The 25,629-nt window shown below is 43.1% G+C and overlaps 1 protein-coding gene across 1 annotated transcript in view; it reads right to left on the minus strand.

Moving 5' to 3' along the window:
• PTGFRN (prostaglandin F2 receptor inhibitor) overlaps nt 1-25,629 on the minus strand; it is an 88,186-nt gene that overhangs the window by 43,607 nt on the left and 18,950 nt on the right. The window contains exon 2 of the mRNA XM_013997237.2: nt 2,018-2,386. Coding sequence (XP_013852691.2) covers nt 2,018-2,386 — 369 coding nt within the window. The remainder of the gene's footprint in view (nt 1-2,017; nt 2,387-25,629) is intronic.

Below are 25,629 nucleotides of genomic sequence, written 5' to 3' on the forward strand. Positions count from 1 at the left end.
CCAGGTTAGGGGTCTAATGTGAGCTGTAACTCCTGGCCTACACTGCAGCCACAGCAACGCCAGAGCCGAGCTGTGTCTGGGACCTACACCACAGCTCACGACAACACTGGATCCTTAACCCACTGAGCAAGGCTATGGATCGAACCCGCATCTTCATGGACACCAGTCAGGTTTGTTAACCACTGAGCCACGACGGGAACTCCCCAAAGACCCATCTTTACTGCAAATGAATATTATGATCTTCTAGTATATACAAAAGTCTGAGTCCAGCTAACATGACTCAGTTCCCAAGACCAGTTACCTCTCAGGGCCTGAAGAGACAGTTCCAAGAACCATGAAGCTGAAAGCCAGAGAGACCCGGACATGCATGGCAGCCACTAGAGGCTCCACCTGGGCAGGTGGCCAGTCTCTTTCATGGCCATCCATCTGCTTTCCTGACCCAAGGAAAGCTTCTCCTTGCTCCTGCCTTCTGCTCCCACCTTCCAAAGACTTGAGAAGAAACAGAAAGATACTTGAGGGGTGGGGGGTTCCTCCTGCTGCATCCACTCCTCAAGATGAGAATGGCACAGGGAGACAAAGGTGCGTCTGACCTAACAGAGGTGCAGCATGTGTGCATGTGTGAGGGAGGGGATGCTAAAAGCCATGCATTTTTACCTCCAGGGCAAGAATGTCTTATAGGACGTTTTTCCAAAAAATGTATTTGAATTTTCTATAGGAAAGAGAAGAGGTGATGGAAGAGGCAGAGTTGATGTTTCAAAACCTGCATAACGGACATGGCTATTTTATCCCCTTGTGAGTCCAATGAGAGAAGAGTAACGTGGTTCGTGTCATTACAGATGGAATGAATGCCTAAATCAACCCCCACTTTCTACGCTTATTTTTTTCTTTTATTTTTTTTTGGCTGCACCTGCGGCATGTGGAAGGTCTCAGGTCAGGATCAAACCTGTGCCACAGTAGCAACCAGAGCCACAGCAGTGGCACCAGATCCTTACACTGCTGAGCCACAAAGGAACACCAACTCCCTCTTTTTATATCCTCATGTACATCTTCTACTTGTTTGATCGTTAAATATTCTACTACCCTGGCATAATTCTTTTTGGAACAAGGCAGGATACAAATAAATGCATAATTAAGGAATAATAATAACAACGCTAATAATGTTTCTAATTTTCTAGCTCCAAATTAAAATTGTTTGTTCTTGCCCATTTACTAATTAGCTGTGTGATTTTAGGCAAGCAATTAACCTATGTTCTTTATTTCCTTGCGTGTAAATTAGGGAAATACCCTGCCTTCTCATCTTCATTGGGTTGAGAATTGAATGGGTGAGTAAATCGAACAGAACTTGGAAAATGAAAAAACAAAACATAGCTAAACATTCCAGATATATAAAAAGTGTGATTCGTTGCACAGCCAGGCCAACAAGCTTGCACTAACCGTATCATTCTTTCACTACAGGTGACCGATACCACTTCTAGAACAAACGCGTGCTTAAATCGTGAAGGAAGAAAGACTTGAGCTTTGACGTGTCTGTTGTCCCCATAAACCCGAACCGCATCACCGTGACCGTTCCCTTCTCGTCCCTAACCTTGCCGACTGCTGACTACGGCACTGCTCCGAGGCCTTACGCGCTAACTTACCTTGTCCTCGTGACCTTTATGCGAGGTATCGTTTTCCAGAGGAGGAAGCTGAGGCCTGGGACATGCCCACTGCCCCAGAGCTGACAAGTTAGAGCTGGCCATGGGACTGAGTGCAGGTGACCCAGCTCAGAGCCAGAGGCGTCACCACACTGCCTCCCACTCCCAGCCACACGATGGCTCAGAATAGCAATGCAGTGAAGAAGACAGGCCCTCAGAGGCCAGCTGGACCATCCTCTGCCTTTAATCAGGTGAGATACCGTTACTCCATTGGGCAGAGGAGGGGACAGAGCCCGAGAGAAGCTAAGTTTCCCGACACAGTCACCCACAGGCAAGGGGCAAGGTCTGGTGCCCCGGCCCAGCAATCCCCCACGCCGACGTACCTTTAACCTGCACTGTATCCTCATAGTTGCCCTGGACGGTGGCGTCCGTGCTGGGGGTGGAACACTTGTAGTGGCCTTGGTCGGAGGGCTGGATATTCTTTATATGCAGCTCCACGGCGTCGTTGGCCGTGCGCCGCAGCACGATGTCACCTCTCTGCAGGCGCTCTCGGTACAGCTGGGCGGGGAAGCCCGCCTCCCAGGTGCTGGCGAGCTCCACGAAGCTGCCCCCCAGGGCCGAGAAGCTCCAGTCGAAGTTTTGCTCGCTGGGGCCGTCGTAGTCACTGACGTTGCAGGGGATGACCAGCTCGGTGCCCTCCACCCGCACCAGGCTCCCCTTGGGGACCCTCACCACGCGCCCTCGACAAAGAGCTGCAACGATAAGAGGTGAGAGGCGGGGCTTGAATCCAGGGAGGGCTTCTCGGGATAAACGTGGGAAGACCGTGGGTGCCCCGGTGCCCAGGCACGTGTCAGAAATGTGACATCAACCGGCTGGGGCAATCGACCCTGACCAACAGGCTGCCGGTGTCTGTGCAGAAGGTTGAGCCCACCCCTAGGACCCTGAGCCAGGAACGCCCCCTCTCATGTGACAGCCTCCTGGGACGATGGATGGGGAGTTAGAGGACTATTAAAAGTAGGCTAAGCACAAGCTGGAAGAGCTCTTTCCCTCCTGTTACTATTTAACCTACTGTGACCACTCGACAGGATGTAGAAATATTTTAGGTTTTGTGTGAAAGGAAAGGACACAGCTAATCAAGTATTTACATTTCTGCTCACCCTGTGTCAACCCTCTTCCCTAGAGACCATTGCCTGGGCCTCCTGAGACCTGATTTACAATGATGGATGCCAATTTTTAAATCCACGAGCAGCCTGCTGATAAAATGATTTAACTCTGGTTATCTGACATTGCCTATAAATTAATTTTAAAATATGACGACTCTACCAAGTATTAATTTTCTATTTTCTGGCTCATTTCGTTCTCTCTACACTTCACCCTGATCTAAATTCAGAATGAAAAGTGGGAAGCACAAAGGGAGAGACTGCCTCACTGGCCAGTTGCTGGGTGTTGGTAGGGGTGCAGTGGGCTTCCGGGGATGAGCTGGGTGGACAAAGCCAAGAGTTCCCTGGCATTCCCTGCCCCAGAGGCACAGACCTCACACGCCTCTGGGGGGGGGCACCCTCAGGGACTGTCATCTGCGGGTCCTTTAAAGGAGGCTTCTTTGCAAGGAACTTCAGCACAACTTTGTAATGCGTCTATTACCTATGTTAGCATTTCAATTTGGAGGAAGTGAACTTGTATGGCTCCTTCCTGATGTCCCCCTACCCCCCCCCAAAACAGAGCACTGATGTATACAGGAGAAAGCATGGGCTCTGAAAGCAAGCAGACTTCAGTTTAAATCTGAGAACCCTCTCTTAGCTTTGGCTTCCTCAACTTAAAAAATGGGGCAAAAAGGATTCAATGAGTTAATAAAACAAAATGCCGAGCTGAGAATCTGTCATGTAGGGAAGAGCTCAATAAAATGGAACTTCTATTGTCTTTTTTTTTTTTTTTTTTCCTGTCTTTTCTAGGACAGCACCTGTGGCATTTGGAGGTTTCCAGGCTAGGGGTCGAATCTGAGCTGTAGCTGCCGGGTCTATGCCAGAGCCACAGCAATGCTGGGATCTGAGCCGTGTGACCTACACCACAGCTCATGGCAACCCTGGATCCTTAACCCACTGAGTGAGGCCAGGGATCGAACCCACAACCTCATGGTTCCTAGTTGGATTCAGTAACCACTGAGCCACGACGGGAACTCCCTATTATCTATTTTCAATTGTGTGTTGTTGTCACTTGTCATGGGTTGACCTGTGTCTCCCAATCACCGCCACCCTTGCCACCATTCATATATTGAAGTCCTAGCCCCTAGCACCTCAGAATGTGACCTTATTTGGGAACAGGTTTGTTGCAGATGCATGAGGAGGTCACGATGAGGTCATACTGCAGTCGGATGGGCGCTTGATCCAAAGACTGGGATCCTTCAAAGGGGAAACCTGGATACCGACGTGCAGGGCGAGTGTCATGTGAAGATAATGGCAGAGACCGGGGAGAAACACCCCAGAGCCAAGGACTGCCCTGCACCCCCAGACCCAGGGATGGGCCCTGGGGCTGAAACCATCAGAGTCCTCCTGGCTCATTTCTGCTGCGGCTGCTCAGGAAGACACTTCTACCTCCTTTGGAGTCAGGGTACTACAGAGACGGTTGGCTCTGAAGCTGCTTGTGGGCAGCCCTCCTGGCTGGGCAAAGAAGCCACCTACAGCAGCAGAGACCCAGGCCAATGCCAGGATGAGGGAGGTACAGAGCGGGTGGCCCTCGTGAGCAGATGGCGTCATCTGAGCCAACAGGTCTGGCCACTCCTTCTAAATCATTCTGCATGTGCACACATGCGTGTACACACACACACACACAAACATGTACCTACACACATACACATACACACATGCACTGCACACATGCACAAATACAGACACACACACTCACTTCTTCCCCTGCACATTTCAATTCCCTGCAATTCCACTCACACCTACGTAAGTTCCTTAGACGAATTTCTATCTCTGGCAAGTCAGGCATTGAAATAATGCACACCTACCCAGCAGTGAGGTCATCAGCACAAGGGTTCACAAGGGAAATAGGTGACCTTTTTGACCTTTACGTTTAGAGATGACCGGAAAATTCTGAATCTCCCAGGGAGAGCCTTCAGAGGGAAGGATCATGGTGGAGACTCTCAAGAGGGGGCCCAGCCCAATGCTCAACCTCTCCGTGCTGTTTCCGCATCTGTGAATTGGAGACACAACCCCTTAGGGCCGTATAGAGATTAACTCGGCCACACAGCCCTCCAGACAGTGCCCTGCACAAGGTAGGGATCGGCAGTTACCTGCTTTGCAGGCTGCCTCTGAAATAAGCCAGATCACAATCGTTTACTTTTGCTTCCTTGGCAGGTTTACAAAGGAATTTCCTAATGTGTAAATCTTTGCAATTCCTATCCCTTGTCAAGAAGTTGAGCAGGGATAACGACCCGACCTACCGGCTCAACACGGCCCTTAGCCACAGGGCTACATTCCTTATGAGGTCTCTGTCTTTATTCTTAGGGATGGGAGCTTGGGAAACTGGGCCGGCTCCTTGTCTCAGCTCTCCAATTTGGCTTCCACAGAACTGTTCAAATCTTCTTTTTCTTGTTAGGGCCGAACCTGCAGCATGTGAAAGTTCCCAAGCTAGGGGTCGAATAGGAGCTGCAGCTACCGGCCTACACCATAGCCACAGCAATGCCAGATCCGAGCCACATCTGTGACCTATACCACCGCTCACGGCAACACTGGATCCTTAACCCACTGTGCGAGGCCAGGGATCGAACCCACGTCCTTAAGGATACTAGTCAGGTTCCTTACGCTCAGCCATAATGGAACGTCAATGCTGCCCCCCCCCTTTTTGTCTTTTTGCCTTTTCTAGGGCCGCTCCCGCAGCATATGGAGGTTCCCAGGCTAGGGGTCTAATCGGAGCTGTAGCCACTGGCCTACACTAGAGTCACAGCAATGTGGGATCTGAGCCATGTCTGCAACCTACACCACAGCTCACGGCAATGCCAGATCCTTAACCCACAGAGCAAGGGCAGGGATCGAACCCGCAACCGCATGGTTCCTAGTCGGATTCGTTAACCACTGCGCCACGATGGGAACTCCAATGCCGCCTTCTTAATGACCACCTTCTTAATGACAGCTTTCTTAATGACCACCTTAACGTGCACACACCCACCCTCATTCTTGCCCCTGCCAAATTTTCTTCCTATTATTTATCACTAATATTCTTTGTTCATTTACATATGTATGTTTTACTATTATTTATTATCTGTCTCCTCCCACTAGAACGTAAGGTCTATATGTGCAGTGATTTTTCTCTGTTCTGTTCACTGCTGAGTGCCAAGTGCCGAGAACTGGGCCTGGTATGTAGTAGCTGTTCAATAAACACTTGCTCAATGAGTGAATGAATAAAAGACACACGAGATCCTTCATCGTCTGGCCCATGGCTACCATTCCAACTTCATCAGCTACCATTTTCCTATCCCATAATACTCATACTCCAACAAAACAAAGGACCCTTCATTTTCAGGAAATATTGTGCTGTCTCGTGCCCCATGGCCTCTGCTTCTGTGCCTGCTTCATGGGGAATGTCCTCCCAGCAATCACCTCAGCCTCTCGCAAGAACCCTCTCCAGTGGCACCTCCTCTGTGAAGCCCTCCCCTTCTGCCCTGGAGTCACTTAGGTGCTCCCAGCTCCAGGTTCGAAGTCAAGCCGCAGAAATACCTTTGACGTTGACTCTTACAGTGTCACTGGGAAAGGCCAAGCAGATATGAATGGATGCTTGAAAGATCAAATTCTAATCTAAAAAGGGTAAATCCAAGCAGTGTCATACATGCAGAACTGGGATGTTTTCTTCTCTGTGCCAAGCAAGATTCTGAATTTTGGTTAATGGAATTTCAACTTGCTACCAGCAATCTGGTATTTAGCACAGATTTCCTTTAATATTGTTAAATAGCAGTTAATAATGTTTAAAAATAAATACAACTTGTAAAACACAGAGCATATGGCTCTCTCCAAATCAAAAAGAATATCTGCAAAGCTACATATTGCCAATTTTTGTTAAAAACCCCTTGTGACAGTTGATAACTAAGGGAAAAAGAACAAAATTTTCCTCTGGTTTTCCAAATTCTACTGGTATTTCAAGTGAAGCGTCCTAAACATGTTGGCGCCTGAACTGTATTCGTTTAGCTTTTTATAAAAATGTCTTTACTGGAGTTCCCTGGTGGCCTAGTGAATTTGATCACTGTTGGGGTGTGGGTTCAATCCCTGGCCTAGGAACTGCTGTGTGTCACAGGTGCAGCTCCAAAGGAAAAAAAAGATTAGAAAGAGAATTTTAATGTCTTCACTAAGAAACCTTTTAAAACTGTAGCTTCATTTGTTTTCAGGGGTCAATATAAGAAATCTTCACATGAAAAACATTTGTTTATTAGCTTTAAAAGTACTATTAAGGACACTATCGTGTTGTTCAATGACATAAGAATCTATGTGAGGAAGAGAAGGACTGGAGCTCAACTTCTCTCCTAAAAACAACAAAATTCACAACTAAAAGCTGAGCAATCTCCACTCAAATGGACCGGAAACCTTAAAAAAGACACCCTACTCCAGAAGAAAAAGAGGAGGCCACATCAAGAGGTAGGAGGGGAGATTTCGTGATATAAACAACCCCATACCTCCCAGGTGGGAAGCTCCACAGACTGAAAACTAACTGGTTCACAGAGACTCACCTACAGGAGTGAGAGTTCTGAGCCCCACATCAAACCCTCACGTGCTGGGATCTGGCACTGGGAGAAAGAGCCCCTGGAGCACCTGGCATTGAAGGCCAGTGGGGCTTGTGCACAGGAGCTCCACAGGACTGGGGGAAATGGAGACCCCATTCTTAAAAGGCACACACAGACGTTCACGTGCACTGGATCCCAGGGCAGAGCGAGGTCTCTGTGGGAATCTGGGTCAAACCTGACCGCAGTTCTTGGAGGACATCCTGGGAAAACAGGGGTGAATGTGGCTTGTTGTGAGGGAAGGACATTGGAAGCAAAGCTCTTGGGAATATTCAGCAGCTGCCTTTCTCAGGAGGTGGCCGTTTTGCGAAAATCTGGCCCCACCCGTCAGCCAGCTGCTGAGAAGCCCCAGGGCAAACAACAACCCAGGTGGGATCACAGACCTGCCCCTCAGTAAACAGGCTACCTAAAGACCCCTCAGGCACACAGATGCCTCTAATCCCATCCAGAGACTAAGCCCCACCCACCAGAGGGATTAGAATCAGCTCCACCTACCAGTGGGCAGGCATCAGCCCCTCCCATCAGGAAGCCTTCAGCAAGCCACAAGGGGAGCAGACACCGGAAGTAAGAGAGGCTACAACTCAATTATCTGTAAAAGAGTCACCACACCAAAAACCTATAAAAATGAAAAGACAGGAGTTCCTGTCATGGCGCAGTGGTTAACAAATCCGACTAGGAACCATGAGGTTTCGGGTTCGATCCCTGCCCTTGCTCAGTGGGTTAACGATCCGGTGTTGCCGTGAGCTGTGGTGTAGGTTGCAGGCACGGCTCGATCCTGCGTTGCTATGGCTCTGGCGTAGGCCAGTGGCTACAGCTCCGATTTGACCCCTAGCCTGGGAACCTCCATATGCCGTGGGAGTGGCCCAAAGAAATAGCAAAAAGACAAAAAAATAAAAAAATAAAAAACAGAGAACTATAACTCAGATGAGGGAGAAAGGAAAAACCCCAGAAAAACAGCTAAGCAATGAGGAGATTCTTAGCCTCTAGGAAAAAGACTTTTGATTGTTGATGCTGAAGATGATGTGAGACATTGGAAATAAACTGGAGGCAGAGGTGGATAACTTACAGGAAACACTGACCAAAGAGATACAACATATAAAACTTAAACAAGAAGAGATGCAAAATACAATAACTGAAATAAAAAATTCACTAGAAGCAGCCAACAGCAGAATACAGGAGGCAGAAGAACAAATAAGCAAGGTGGAGGACAGATTAGTAGAAATTACGGATGCAGAACAGAAAAGAGAAAAAAGATTGAAAACAAATGAAGAGCATCTCAGAGAACTCTGGGACACGTGAAACGCACCAACATCCATATTATAGGGGTGCCAGAAGAAGAGAGAGAGAAGGGGACAGAAAAAATATTCCAAGAGATAATAGCCGAAAACTACCCTAACATGGGAAAGGAACCACTCACTCAAATCCAGGAAGCACAACGAGTACCATATAAAATAAACCCAAGGAGGAATACACTGAGACACATATTAATCAAACTAACGAAAATTAAAGACAAAGAGAAAATCTTGAAAGCATCTAGGGAAAAGAAACAAGTAACATACAAGGGAATCCCGATAAGGTTATCAACAGATTTTTTTCCAACAGAAACTCTGCAGGCCAGAAGGGAGTGGCATGATATACTTAATGTGATGAAAGGAAAACACCTCCAACCAAGATTACTTTACCCAGCAAGGCTCTCATTCAGATTTGAAGGAGAAATCAAAACCTTCACATATAAGCAAAAGTTGAGAGAATTCAGCAATACTAAACCAGCCTTACAACAAATACTAAAGGAACTTCTCTAGGCAGAAAAGAAAAGACAGCAACAAGAAACAAAAATTCCACAAATGATAAGGCTCACCATATATAGTAAAGGTATATATACAGTAAAGATACAAAATCATCCATGCCCAATTATACCACCAAAATCAGAAATCATGAGAAGAGGTGGGTACAAATGCAGAACACTGGAGATGAACTTGTAATTAAGAGAACAGCCTAAAACAATCTCATATACATATAGACCCTTACATCAAACCAAAAATCTACAACTGATACACAACAAGGAATCTCTGGAGAAGAAATATATCTCATAGTAAATAAGTGCATAATCCACCATGAAGGGGGTCATTTGACATCATTCTTGGAATGCTGAAGTCTTCTTAGATCTGATTCTGATTTCCTCTCATCAAGATTTATGATAATTAAATAATGCAACTGTACAATTAAATAATGCAATTCTACAATTGTATTATTAATAACCATTTCTCCCCATGGTACAATGTAAGGTCTATAATGTCTTGTTTATCACATCACTTAGAATGGTGTAATGCCTATATTGAAGAATCAATAAGATGTAACAAATGGTGAGGACATATTTATATAGTTACACTGTTTTTTAACCAATTTATGCATTTTATATTTTACTTATTTTCAGAGAGTGTATTATTTTTGTTATTCTTACCAGTTAAGTTATTCTTTTTATTATGCTATATACAATATTTAATGGTATATAAGGCTTTCTTCTTTATAAATTTTAGTTGCATAACATACACAATTTTAATATAATGCTAATTTTTAAAGAAAAATTGAAATGTAATAAATAATACTAAATAGTAAAGATGAAAGCCATACAAAATGGGATAAAGCATAGAATAATTTTCCTATTTGCCTCAGTATATTTTCCATTCCATTTCTCCAGAGGGAGACACTTAATCTGTTTCTTAAGATCCATGATATAATAATCTGTTTGAATGTAATGTGTTTAAATATATGTATTTTATTCTGTAAAAAAAAAATATTCTGTGATAATCTATGTGGGAAAAGAATGTGAAGGAGAATGGATGTGTGTACATGTATAAATGAATCTCTTGTTGTACAGCAGAAATTATCACAACCTTGTAAATCAACTATACTTCAATAAATTTTTTTAAATAAAAAAAAAAGAATCTATGTGATAAAGTTCTTTTAAAGTTTAGTACCAGAAGAAAATACCTATTGATGGACCAGAGTACATTTTTCCCAGAAAATAAGAACTACATAAGCATCTCTCACCACTCAGGCCAGTAACCACAGCACAAGTATCTTTGATACTAAACACAAAATTAGGACACTTTAACAGTCTCAGAACCCTGCACTGCTTCCTAATTCCTGTTTTTAAAAATCCTGCTTAAATCTACCAAATACAAAACAAACACAACTCCTAAAATAACCCTGAACACAACTGGTCCTGCCAACTTCATCATCTCTATATACCATCTTCCAAGTGCTGTTTTCCCCAACATACACAAAGTTCACGTAGCCTTTTGTACCTTAGCTTCAAGGAAGTCCAATACCAAACATGACGGTGGGCTACGGAAACCATCCACAGTTCACCTTTCTAATAATCATCTCTTTCCTCTGTCGCCACACCTTCCTTCCTCTGCCATCTCTGCTACTCTGGTACTTTTGATTTTTTTTACACTTATTTTAAGGTTTATTGCAGGTATGTGCATAGTTCACTGTTAGTGGCCTCAAATACATTTCGAGAAGGAGGGAAGGTAAGGAGGTATAAATTTCAAAAGACCAATAATGGAGCTATCTACCTTCAGGGGAGTCTCACTTTCTGCTCTGGAGTAACTGAACAGAAGTTACTCCTTCCACCCTCATTCCTCCTCCACCCCCCCCCGCCCCCGCCCCAACAGAACAACTGCAAAAGGATAAAACACGAGAAACAGATAAATGAATGCTTCAGTGACCAATTCGGGAATCCAGGATTAAGGGCCAAGATCACAAAAACAACCCAAGATGGGCCTGACAATGTCCACTGTTTTTTCTCAAGAAACACTTGCCAATTTTAAGTTGTGCAGTAAAAGTTAGTATCTCAGAACTGCCAATGTCTCATGGGACCAAAAAAAAAGAGAACTTAAGTTCAGGGCCATTAAAAAAGTCATGGTCTGGAAGTTCTTGTTGTGGCTCATAGAAAGGAACCCAACTAGTATCCATGAGGATGCAGGTTTGATCCCTGGCCTCGCTCAGTGGGTTAAGGATCCGGTGTTACTGTGAGCTGTGGCATAGTTTGCAGACACAGCTCCGATCTGGCATTGCTGTGGCTGTGGTGTAGGCCAGCATTTGCAGCTCCGATTTGACTCCTAGCCTAGGAACCTCCATATGTTGCAGCTGCAGCCCCACCCCCACAAAAAAAAGTCATAGTCTGAGGGACCTAGATCCTTGGAAAAAAGATAAAGGGCAGAGAAGCAAGCCCCACATATCACACTGCTTTTCTCCTCAAGGCAAATGACAGTTGCTTGGGGGTTGGAGAGGAGGGAAGGGGATTGGTAAGTGGCTGAGAAGCTAAGCAGAAAATAAATACTACGAGGCTAAAAGGTTAAGCAAAGTTTTCGACCATCTCACAGTACTGGGGAAACAAAACTGGAATTCTGAATTCACAAAGGAAGGTAGGCTATAGTAAACACTCCGGACTTTGCATTTAGCCCTGGAAGAGCCAGGCCCTTGGAGTAAGAGCAAAGATGAAAAAAACTACCAGCTTTCATGAATACTGCAATCTAGTCTCAAAACATCTCAACATTCCTCATTGGGTTATGGTGAGCTTCTCTTACTCTATTGGCCTGCTGGAAATAAATAAATACATAAAGTAAATCCCCTTGCAAAGAAGAAAAAGTCATACAGAGCCTCGACAATTTTTCAGTATTCAATCAAAATCTACCAGGCATTCCATATGATGGCATCAAATGACTGAAAACAAAAGACAAAAAAACACAGACAACAGAAACAGATGCCCATGGATCCACATGCTGGTGTTATTAGATGGGGACTTTAAAGTAACTATGGTTATTTCCTAAAAGAAATAGACAACAGGATTTCCCTTCTTAACTGAAATCTATTAAAATAATCAGATTAAAATTCTAGAATTTAAAAAAAGACCTGAAATTAAAAGCTCAATAAATGGGTTTGATATTCGATTACATGCAGCAGAAGTCAGTATAAGATATCCAAAGTGAAGCCAAGGGTGTAGAAAAAGATGAAAAATGCAGAAAGGAGTCTAAGAGACACAAGAGAGACAGTAAAAAGGTCAACCATATGTGTCAGAGTCCCAGGATGAGAGAAAGACTGTGATAGAACTGGGCAGAATTTCAGGAGAAATAATGGCTAAAGGGTTTCTTAAAAACATCACACCACAGATTAAGAAGTACTATGTATCATAAGCAGTACAAATACAAAGAAAACCACACCTAGGTATATCATAGTAAAACTGCTACAAGGCAGAGAAGGGAGCAACAACGCAATGGTAGCTGACTTTCGATGGAAATGATGCTCATAAGACAATGAGGAGTTCCCTTGTGGCTCAATGGATTAAGGATCTGGCATTGTCACTACTGTGGCTCAGGTTCAATTCCTGGCCCAGGAACTTCCACATGCCACAGGCATCTGAGCCAAAAAAACAAAAACAAAAAAACCCTAAAAACAGTGAAATGACATCTTTAAAGTGATAAAAGTTAACTACTGACCTAGAATTCTCCAGAGAAAAAAATATCATTAAAAAGGAAGGCAAAATAAATATTCTTTCAACCAAACCTCAACAAGGGGAAAAAACTTGATAAAAAAGAAATGCTAAAGAAACACCAAAAAAGGGAGCTGGGATCAAGATGGTGGAGGAGTAGGACATGGAGTTCACCTTCTCCCACAAACACATTAAAAAAAAAAATCTACATGTAGAATGACTCTCACAGAACATCAACTGAACACTAGAAGACCTCAGGCTTCCAAAAAGGGCAAGAAAACCTCCACATAACTGGGTAAAACAAAAGGGGAAAAAAGAGAGAGAGAAAAAAGGAATCAGGACAGACCAGCACTCCTGAGAGGGAGCTGTGAAAGAGGAAAGGAATCTGCACACCGGGAGGCCACCTAACTGGCAGGGAGATCAGCCAGGATGTCGGCTGGGGAGCCTTAAAGCCTCGAAGAAAAGTGCAGCAGGCAGATCGTGGAGGGCAAAGCAGAGAGAGAGCCACACAGATGATCGGTACCACCACCCAGTGCATCACAGCCTAAGGCAATCAATAAATGGATTTGATCTCAGATGAGATGCAGCAGACACTCAGGCAGGGGCTAGGAGCTGAGACTCAGGCTTCGGGCTTCAGAGGTCAGTTCCTGGGAGAGGACTAGGGTTGGTTGTGTGGAAACAGCCTGAAGGGGTAGGGAGGCAGGCGCCACAGCTGAGGGAGTGTGGGAGGCAGTCTGGGCCTGCAGGAGAAGCAAGGCACCATTGTTGGGACGTGCAAGAGGAGGGAGAGCAGGACCGCCACAGGTGCACATGTGCAGGCTCTCCGGTAGCAGGGTGCCTCTTGCATGGGCTATAGGGTAATGCAAACCACTACGGACATCTTAGACTTCAGAGGTGGGCACAGCCCACCACCACTAACGGTTCCATGACCAGGCACCACCTGCTGCCCTAGTCACCCCAGGGTTGCTGCCACAGAGAGCCCTGAAAATAAGCACTGCCCATTGCCCTCACTTCCTGGGAATGCACATGCCCTGCTGTTGCCACTGCCAAGGGCTCCGAGCACCACCTCCACCTCCCTGGGGGTCACTGCCACTGTTGAGGGCCTGGCAACCAGGTGCTACCCATGCCCCCACCTGCCTGGAAGCACAGGCAGGCCCTGCACCTGCACACCTCCTATCAAGGGGATAATGCCTGCACACACACAGGAAAGAGACAGCAAGCATCCAAACCAAAAGCAGCCCTCACACCGAAAACAATAGTAAGCCCACATAAACTACCCAGAGGTACTCTCACATGTAAATAGTCCTCCAAGACTACAGTAGATAACAGTTTTCCCTAAACTCACATAATAAGAAAAATATAAAGAAAATGAAAGTACAGGAATCCAGTTACAAGAAGAGGAGAATTCCCTTTAAGGAGCAAAAATGAGACAGACCTCTACAGTCTAACAGATACCAAGTTCAAAGAGGAATTAATGAAAATAATGAAAGAATTAAGAATGACTATCAAAAGTAATGCAAGATTACATTTTTTTAATTTTTGTCCGAGCCTGAGGCACCTGGAAATTCCTGGGCCAGGGTCTGAACCTGTACCACACAGCAACCCAAGCCACAGCAGTGACAATACCAGATCCTTAAACGGCTGAGCCACAGAGGAATGCCAATGGAGATTACTTTGAAAAGGATCGAGAAACAATACGGAGGAGCCAAGAAAAAATTGGATAATTAATTGGGTGAGACGAAAGCTGAGCTAAGGCATTGAACAGCAGAACGAACATCACAAAGGAATAGAAAAGTGACTTGGAAGATAGACTAATGGATATCACCCAATCAGGACAGCAGACAGAAAGTCAAATTAAAAAAAAAAAAAAAAAAGAAAGAAAGAAAGAAAAAGCAGTATAATAGACCTATGGGATAATATAAAGCTTGCCAATCTACACAAAATAGGGATCCCAGAAAAGTGACTGAAAATGTATTGGAAGAAATTATGGCTGAAAACTTTCCAAAAACAGATACCCACACACAGGAAGCACAGAGGGTCCCAAACAAGATGAGCCCAAACAGACCTACACCAAGACATACTATAAGAAAAATGGTAAATGTTAAAGAGAGGATTCTAAAGGCAGCAAGAGAAAAACAAAAATTAATTACAAAAGAACCCCCCCATAAGGTTATCAGTTGGTTTCTCTACAGAAACATTACCAGCCAGAATAGAGTGGCAAGAGATATTCAGACTTTTAAAAGGGAAAAAAAGTGCTAACTAGAATACTCTACTCAGCAAGATTATCATTTAAAATAGAAGGAAAAATAAAGAATTTCTCAGACAAAAAAAAAAACCTAAAAGAATATAGCAATACTAAACCTATCCTTAAAGAAATATTAAAAGGTCTCCTCTAAATAGGGAAGAAGTAAAAAGATATAGGATGGAGGAAGTCACAATTGGAAAGTACTCACTTAAATAAGCCAGTATACAGATCAAAAAGAAAAAAAAAAAAACTATTTTAAAGCGATGATAAACACAAGGAACAGCAAAAGGATAAACATGAAGCTGTACATCCTCATGGACATCGAAATCATAAAATGGGGGGAAGGAGAGTTAAGAAAATCTAGACCCTTTTTAAAAAAATGTCTTTGAGCCTATCTGTCTAAAGCAAGTAGATATAGGAAGGGGTTTAAATACTTGAAAAACAGGGTAACCACAAACAAAAAAAAATAATATATTCACAAAAACTAAAAAGAAGAGGACCAGCATAAAATAAAATCATCAAGCCCACAAATGGAAAAAGGAAAAAAGGAGAGACATGGACTCAAATGGAAAACAAGGTTTAAAATGGCAGTAAATACATATCTATCAATAATTACTTCAAATGTCAATGGACTATATGCTCCAATCAATAGACACAGACAGGCAGACTGGATAAAAAACCAAAAGCCTACAATATGCTGCCTACGAGAGACCCCCCTTAGGGCAAAGGACACACACAGAATGAAAGTGAGGAGATGGAAATGAGATGGAAAAAGACATGTCATGTAAATAGAAATGACACAAGAAAGCAGGAGTCACAATGCTCATATAAAACAAATGCCATAAAGAAAGATAAAGAAGGACACTACTTAATGATAAAAGGATCAATTCAACAGAGGATATTATGCTTGCCAATATATATGCCCCTAACATAGGAGCACCCAAATACATACAACAAATACTAACAGACCTAAAAGGAGAAATTGATGGGAATATAGTAATAGTAGAAGACTAGAGTCTTGAAACACCCCACTCACATCAATGAATAGATCTTCTAGACAGAAAAATCAGTAGGGCAACAGAGATCCTAAATGACACAAGAAAACAGACCTAATTGGTGTTTTTAGGACATCATATCTAAAAAAAAAAAAAAAAAAAAAAAAATACACATTCTTTTCAAGTGCACATGGAACGTTCTCTAGACCTGACCACATACTGGGGCACAAAACTAACCTCAACCAATTTAAGAGTACAGAAATTATTCCAAGCATCTCCTCTGACTACAAAGAAACTAGAAATCAACAACAGAAAAAGAAATGAGAAAAAAAAATGACATGGAGGCTAAACAATGTGCTACAAAAAAAAAAAAAAAAAAATGAGTTAACAAGGAAATCAAAAAGGAAATGGAAAAATAACTTGAGACAAATGACAATGAAAACATAACCATTCAAAATCTATGGGATGGGAGTTCCTGTTGTGGCTCAGCTGTAATGAACTAGTATCCATGAGGATATGGATTCAATCCTAGCCCCATTCAGTGGGTTAAGGATCTGGCCGCAAGCTGTGGTGTAGGTCACAGATGCTGCTTGGATCCCACATTGCTGTGGCTGTGGCCAGCAGCTGCAGCTCTGATTCAACCCCTAGCCTGGGAACTTCCATATGCCACATGTACGGTTGTTAAAAAAAAAATCTATGGGATGCCACAAAAGCAGTTCTTAGAGGGAAATTTCACAGAGACACAGACCTTCCTCAAAAAAACAAGAAAAATCTCAAATCAACAACCTAACCTAATACCTAAAAGAATTAGAATAAGAAGAACAAACAAAACCTAAAGTCAGCAGCAGGAAGGAAATCATAAAGATCAGAGAGAAAATCAATAAAACATAGATTTAAAAAACAATTTTAAAAAATCAATGAAACCAAGAGCAGGTTCTTTGAAAAGGTAAACAAAATTCACAAACCTCTGGACAGGCCCACCAAGATGAAAAGAGAGAGAACCCAAATAAACAAAATAAGAAATGAAAAAGGAGAAATCTCAACTGATATTGCAGAAATACAAAATACCATAAGAGAACACTATGAACAATCACATGCCAAGAAATTTGACAACCCAGAAGAAATAGACAACTTTCTAGAAACATACAGACTACCAAAACTGAATAAAGAAGAAATAGATAATTCGAACAGACTGATCACTAGAAGTGAAATTAAATACACACACACAAAAAAAATTCCCAACAAAAGTCCAGGATCAGACGGCTTCATAGGTGAACTCTACCAACCATAAAAGAAGAACTTATGGAGTTCCTGTCATGACGCAGTGGCAACAAATCTGACTAGGAACCACGAAGTTGTGGGTTCGATCGCTGGCCTTGCTCAGTGAGTTAAGGATCAGGTGTTGTCGTGAGCAGTGGTGTAGGTCACAGACTCGGCTTGGATCTGGTGTTGATGTGGCTGTGGCATAGGCCAGCAGCTGTAGCTCCAATTCGACCTTTAGCCTGGGAAACCTCCATATGCCACAGGTATGGCCCTAAAAAGAAAAAAAAAGAAGAACTTACACCAATCCTTCTTAAATTCATCCAAAGGATTGAAGATAACTCCCAAAGACATTCTATGAGGCCACCAACACCCTAATAACCAAAATCAGACAAAGATACCACCAAAAAAAAAAAAAAAATTATAGGCCAATATCTCTGGAGAATATAGACACAAAAATTTCCAACAAAATTTTAGCAAACTTAATCCAACACACATTACAAAGATCATACACCATGACCAAGTGGGATTCATCCCAAGTTCACAAGGATGGTTCAACATACACAAATCAATCAACATAACATACCACATTAACAAAAGAAAACTCAAAAACCACATGATCATGTATGATGCAGAAAAAGGATTTGACAAAATTCAACATCCTTCATGATAAAAACTCTTACCAAAATATGTAGAGGGAACATATCTCAACATAATAAAAGCCATTTATGACAAACCCACAGCCAATGTACTCAATGGAGAAAAGCTGAAAGCCTTTTGGCTAAAATCCAGAACAAGACAAGGATGCCCACTGTCATGACTTTTATTCATCACTGGAAGTCCTAGCCACAGCAATCAGACAAAAAAGAAAAGAAAAGAAAAGATATCCATATTGGATGAGAAGAGATAAAATTGTCACTATATGCAGATGATATAATACCATATATAGAAAACCCTATGGATCCACATAAAAACTACTCAATCTGATAACTGAATTCAGCAAAGCAGCAGTATATAACATTAACATTCAGAAATTGGTTGCCTTTCTGTATACTAACAATGAAATATTAGAAAAGGAATATTAAAAATCCAATACCTTTTCAAATAGAACCTCCCAAAATAGAATACCTAGGAATAAACCTGACCAAGACAGTGAAAGGCTTACAAATGAAGAACTATGAAACAGAAATAAAGGAAATAAAATAGGATTCAAAGAAACAGAAAGATATCCCATGCTCTTGGATTGGAAGAATTAATATTACTAAAATGGCCATACTAGGGAGTTCCCATTGTGGTGCAGTGGAAATGAATCTGACTAGTATCCATGAGGATGCAGGTTCAATCCCTGGCCTTGCTCAGTGGGTTAAGGATCTGGTGTTGCCATGAGCTGTAGTGTAGGTAGCAGACGTAGCTAGGATGCCAAGTTGCTATGGCCATGGTGTAGGCCAGCAACAATAGCTTCAATTCGACCCATAGCCTGGGAACTTCTAATAAAAAAAGGCCATACTACCCAAAGCAATCTACAGCAAGTGGCATTTTCACAGAACTAGACAAATAACCCAGAAATTTATATGGAACCATAAAAGACCCAGAATTGCCATGCAACCCTGAAGGGAAAAAAAAAAGTAGAAGGCATAACTCTCCCAGACTTCAGACAATATTACAACAAAGCTATAGTTATCAAGACAGTGTGGTAATGATACAAAAAAACAGACATACAAATCACTGTAATAGAATAGAGAGCCCAGAAATAAACCCAGACACCTATGGTCAATTAATCTTTGACAAAGGAGGCAAGAAGATAAAATTGGAAAAAATCTCTTCAACTGGACAGCTGCATATAAATCAATGACACTAGAACATGCCCTCACACCATGTGCAAATATAAACTCAAAATGGCTTAAAGATTTAAACCTAGATAGGACACCATAAAACTCCTAGGAGAGGATATTCTCTGATATAAACCATACAAATGTTTTCCTAGGTCAGTCTCCCAAGGCAATAGAAATAAAAACAAAAATAAATAAATGGGCCTAATCAAACTTACAAGCTTTGCACAGCAAAGTATTAAAGAAAGAAACAAACAAACAAACAAAAAACAAACAACCAAACAAACAAAAAACCTGAATATCTCAGAAGTTCCCACCATGGTGTGGTGGGTTAAGAATCCAACTGCAGTGGCTCAGGTCACTGCAGAGGTGCAGGTTCAATCCCTGGCCCAGAAACTTCCACATGCTAAGGGTGCAGCTAAAAAATTTAAAAAATGAAACAAACAAACAGAAAATTCAATTTAAAAATAGGCAGAAGACCTAAATAGACATTTCTCCAAAGAGGACATACAGATGGCCAGTAGGCATATGAAAAGACAGTCAACATCGCTAATTATTAGAGATATACAAATGAAAACTACAATGAGGTGCCACCTCACACCAACCAGAATGGCCATAATTAATAACTTTACAAATAACAAATGCTGGAGAGGGTGTGGAGTAAAGGGTACCCTCCTACATTGTTGGTGGAAATGTAAATTGGTACAATCATTATGGAAAATAGTATGAAAGTTCCCTGGAAAGCTATATATAGAACTACTGAGTGATCCAGCAATTCCACTCCTGGGCATATATCTGGACAAAACTATAACTCAAAAGGATACACGCACCCTTATGTTCATAGCAGCACTATTCACAATAACCAAACATGGAAGCAACCTAAATGTCCATTGATGAAGAGATGAATGGATCAAGAAGATGTGGTACATATATACAATGGAATACTACTCAGTCATAAAAAAGAATGAAATAATGACATTTGCAGCAACTTGGTTGAAAATAGAGATTCTCATGCTAACTGAAGTTAAGTCAAAAACAGATAGACAAATACCATATGATATCACTTACATACTGGAATCTAAAATACAGCACAAATGAACCTATCTACAAAACAGAAACAGACTCAGACAAAGAGAATAGACTTGTGGTTGCCAAGGGGGTTGGGAGAGGGAGTGGGATGGACTGGGAGTTTGGGGTTAGTCGATACAGACTCTTACATTTAGAATGGAAAAGCAATAAGGTCCTGCTGTATAGCACAGGGAACTATATCCAATCTCCTGGGATAGACCATGATGGAAAATAATATTAATAAAAGAATGTATGTATGTACTGTACAGTAGAAATTGGCACAATATTGTAAGTCAAGTATAGTTTTTTTGTTTGTTTGTTTGTTTTTTTTTTTGTCTTTTTGCTATTTCTTGGGCCGCTCCTGCAGCATGTGGAGGTTCCCAGGCTAGGGGTCGAATCAGAGCTGTAGCCACCGGCCTACGCCAGAGCCACAGCAACGCGGGATCCGAGCCGCGTCTGCAACCTACACCACAGCTCACGGCAACGCCGGATGGTTAACCCACTGAGCAAGGCCAGGGATCGAGCCTGCAACCTCATGGTTCCTAGTCGGATTCGTTAAACCACTGCGCCACGACGGGAACTCCTAGTTTAATTTTTTTAAAAAAGGGGAAAAAAGATGGCAGATCCTTACATGAATGTGATTACAGACTGTAAAAAAATAAAAAGGTAAACCAGGGATAACAGAAAAAAATAAAAATCATTATATTAAATAAATAAATAAATAAAAATAAAAAGGATACAACTAACTCAAAAAAAAAAAAAAAAAAAGATACACCAAAAAGAAATAGAAAAGGGACCTCTTCAAATGAGAGGAAAATGACCTCAGATGGAATCATGGAAATGTAGAAAGTCATAAAGAGCAACAGAAAAGGTAACTGTGGGTAAATCTACTGAATGGTGACTATGTAATACAAAATCAGAAGTGTTTCCGGTAAAGTATATGCATGAAATACATGCATTAAAATGCATGACAACAGCTGCACCAAGAGTGAGGGCAAGAATGAAACAAGGCTTGAATATTTTCTAAAGTCCTGCATTATCCTGGAAGTAATAAAAGGATCATCACTAGACACTAAGAAAGTCAACAATGTATGTTCTAATCTCTAAAATAACCATTAAAATGAAAGAACGGATAACAAACTCATGGGAGGAGGATAAGAAAAAAAAATACTTGACTAATCCAAGAATCCCTAATTCCAGCTAAAATCACAGAAGCATTTCTCAAGCATTTACTTGGCAATGTGTTCACTTTGATTTAGCATCCAATTTCTCTCAACAAGGCTGGGAGAGAGTAAGAGGAGAAATCAGATGTTGTGACTCTCTCCTATGCCAAGCACGGAGCTAGGCACCATTCACCACTCGGCTGAATTAATCCACAGCACAGACCCGTAAGGTGGACCCGACTACCTCTTTCACAGAACCCGGGAAACTGAGACTCAGAGAAGTAAAACAACCTGCTGAAAGTCACAACAGCTATGAAATGAAGGACTCAACCCAGGTTTATCTGGCCTGGGCACTGCACTGTCAAGACAAAAGTGGGCCTGGTTGGTTTTGTCTTCAGCCGCACTGTTTATATTACCACCTTCTGCTGATTTTGTCTCTGCTCTGAGTAGGAAGAAGAAACAGCCTGAAATTCCATATAAAATATTTCAAATTCTCCAAGGGCAACGTGAACCAGATAGGCCTCAAATAACGGAAAAATGAGTTACTGAGAGACGATACACTCTCAATACAAAGTGTATGGAGGAGAAAAAGAGAGACACGGGATTGTTAAAAATAACTTCCAATGTCTTCAAATTTTTTTCTGACAGCCTGCCTTCATTATTTTAAGTGATACTAACTAACATCTCACACTTTCATATTCAAAAAAAGGTGAAGAGAGGAGTTCCCTGGTGGCTCAGGGAGTTAAGGTGCTGTCATTGCTGTGGTACAGGTTCAATCCCTGGCCCGGAAACTTCCACAGGGCACAGGCATGGCTGAGAAAAAAGAAAAAAAAAAAAAAAAAAAAGAAGAAGGTGAAGAGAACTTTATGTCAAAATCATATAGGAAGGATTTTGGGAGCCCACTGCTCTGACTTTTCAGCAGCACAGAAAATTAACAAGCAAGAAGCAATTGCTTCCAGATTTACCATTAACTTGCCTCAGAAGTACTCAAGAAAATAATTGTCTTTCAACTTGCTTCCGTTATGTAGAATGGATGACGATAGGCAGGAAAAGTCAGGCAAATGTGTCGATGCAATTATTCTTGCAATGTTTATTTCAATAAGCACCACTGGCAACCGTGAGGAATCATTAAGCGAGACAAGCTAATGAAGACGAAACTGTCTTTAACCACCCTCTTCTACACACCCCATGATATCCATGGGAAATAGACTTTATTTCCTGGGTTATCACCAACATTATTCTGAATCAAGACCTCCAGAGTACAGCATATCTGCAAAGACTTTTTGCAATTGTTCCTATTATTGTTTCAATAATATCACCTCACGGAGCTGCCTAGACACAAATAATCTGACTTTCCAATCGGAGCCATTTGTAAGATAAGTATTGGAAGTTAGTGAATCCAAGTATTCCAAGTTAGTGAATAGGTAGACTGGACATACTGAAACTACAGGGCTCGTGGTATTTCCCTTTGCATTGTAAATGACACCTCTGTCCCCCTTCCTGAGTCCTGACAAGGCCTTTAAGAGAGGCTGGGGCCTGAGGATTTCTCTATGAAGCTCCCCATCCACGTGTGAGCTAGATGTGACTACAAAGAAGGTCAAGCCTATAAACACTCATGAAGCCTATACTGGAGTATCTGACTAAATGCAAAACCTTTGTCTCTGCACGTCTGCTACTGAGAGGTCTGGCAGGAAGGGATGGTGCCGGCTTTCATCTAGACAGTCCCTAAGTGATGAAAATGTAGCAATGTACACATTAAACAAGTTACAGCCAGCAGAGAATGTGTAATGAAGTCACATATGGCAGTGCTTCAAAATCCCATCCAAACGCAAATAAGGTTCTACTAGAGGAGGCCTGATCATCAGAAAAGAAAAAAAAAAAAAAAAAAAAGGTTCAGCTAAGACCTCACAGAGATAAACAGACAAATACAACAGGACTCATTTAACAAACCACTATTGAGCAAGAAGCCCTATGCTAGACAGGGAGAAATAGAGGAAGGTAAATAGGCCTCAGAACCTTCTTTTTTTTTGGTCTTTCTAGGGCCGCACCTGCAGCATATGGAAGTTCCCAGGCGAGGGGTTGAATCAGAGCTACAGCTGCCAGCCTACAACCACAGCTCATGCCAACGCAGGATCCAAGCTACATCTGCGACCTACGCCACAGCTCATGCCAACACCGGATCCCAAACTCACTGAGCAAGGCCAGGGATCAAACCCGTGTCCTCATGGATACTAGTTGGGTCCACTACCGTTGAGCCACAACGGGAACTCCTGAATCTTCTTTTAAGGGACTTACAGTACGCTGAGTTGGAAGGCAAGGGCTGAGGTGGCCACGTGGGGAGTGGAGCGGTACAGCAGAGCCGGCTGGAGTGCAGTCGGGAGCCTCTACAAGGTGACAGGGAGGTACACACCTCCAAGAAGGGCAAGGGCGGGAGCGACAAGCAGCAGCTCTGAGGAGAGCCTCATGCTCCTCTGAGAAGGAGCTGCTGACAGACCTGAGCTGAGAGGGCCCAAGGAGGCTGAGAGCTGCTGGAGAAACGCAGTGGAGAAGAGTCCTCAGTCAAGCTCCAAGATCCACCAGGTGGTGGGAACGGACCCCTCCCCCCAAAGATATCTGAGCCCCAAATGAATGTGGAGTCACCTGCATGGGCAGGAGATCTGCTGAAGAGCTGAGAGATGTGGGAGTCCACGGGGTCCCCGGGGGACAGAGTGCAGAGAACAGGAAAAGGGACAAAGCCATAGTGAACTCCTAAGACACAAGCAGAAGAAAAAGAACCCCCCCCCCCAAAAAAAGGAAAAAGAAATAGTAGCCAGGTAGGAAGAAAACCAGAAAAGGTTTATGTCCCAGCAGCCAAGGGATACAAGAATTCCAAGAGAGGCTGGGAATGACAACTACTCACATACCTACCTACCTACTTGCTCCAGAAAGGCTGCCAGCTCCTGAAGCAGGACCTGGTTCCTATACCACCTGCATCCTGCACAATATCTAGAACAGACTCCTAGTCTGTGTCCGTTTTGGGGGGTGGGGTGGGGGAATAAACAATAATGTCGAACCTGCAGAAAAGTCAAGGTAGATGGGTGATGAGAAAAGATTTCTGAACTGATGACCCAGTAACCACGGGCAATCGCCACAGAACTGCATTTGCCGTGATGGGGTGCGTGGGGCTTGGAGATTAACAGCCAGGGGAAAGGGACGATCAAGATGCAAGGAAGAGAGGGTGCAGCCTGAAAAAGGCTCCAAAAGCAGGCAAAAGGCGAAGAATGGCACAAGTGGGCATTTATCCTGCAAAGTCAGCCCGTCGGCCCCCTAAGCACATTCGAGGCACTACAGACATTCAGCCAAGAGTCCCTGCTCATGAGAAGCTGGTGATCCAGTTAAGGAGAGAGAAGACAACCCCAGAGCACTCAGAAATGTTATCCTTGTGGCTCACTGGAAACGAATCCGACTCGTATCCATGAGGATGCAGGTTTGATCCCTGGCCCTGCTCAGAGGGTCGAGGATCTGGTACTGCTGTTAGCTGTGGTGGGGGTCACAGATGCACCCCAGATCCCACACTGGCTGTGTCGTAGGCCGGCAGTGTAGCCCTGATTTGACTCCTAGCCTGGGAACTTCCATAGGCCGCAGGTACAGCCCTAAAAAGCCAAAATAAAAGAAAATAAAATAAAGAGAGAGAAAATAAGCTGATGTGCTGACGACTGGGAAGTGGGGAGGGCTGCTTTTAGCCAGTGTGGTCAGGAAAGGCCCTTCTGAGGTCAGCTCTGAGTTCAGGCCAGAATGAGAAGGAGGCAGGGGCTGAACTCTGGGGTAAGACTGCTCCAGGCAGAGAGAGATCAGCAAATAGAAAAGCACTAAGCTGGAGTAAGCCTGGGCTGTTTAAGGGACAGAAAAAAGATCAGAGTGACTGGATCATCATGAAGGAGGGGGCAGGGGCCTGGGAGTCTGGGTGAAATGGCAAGCGCATAAACTAGGGAATGAATGACAGAGCTGCTTTATTTGTAGAAAGTCCACCCTGGTTGCTATGGGAAAGATGGGCTAGAGTAGGACCAATCTGGAAGCAAGGAATAGAGGAAATTACAGTAGACCAAGCAAAGGATGATGGACACTTGGCCTCAGCTTGCAGTGGTGGTGATTCTGAGGAGTGGTCAGGTTCACGATATGTTCTGTACATAAA

The sequence above is a fragment of the Sus scrofa genome, chromosome 4 (assembly GCF_000003025.6).
Source record: "Sus scrofa isolate TJ Tabasco breed Duroc chromosome 4, Sscrofa11.1, whole genome shotgun sequence".
NCBI lineage: Eukaryota > Metazoa > Chordata > Mammalia > Artiodactyla > Suidae > Sus > Sus scrofa.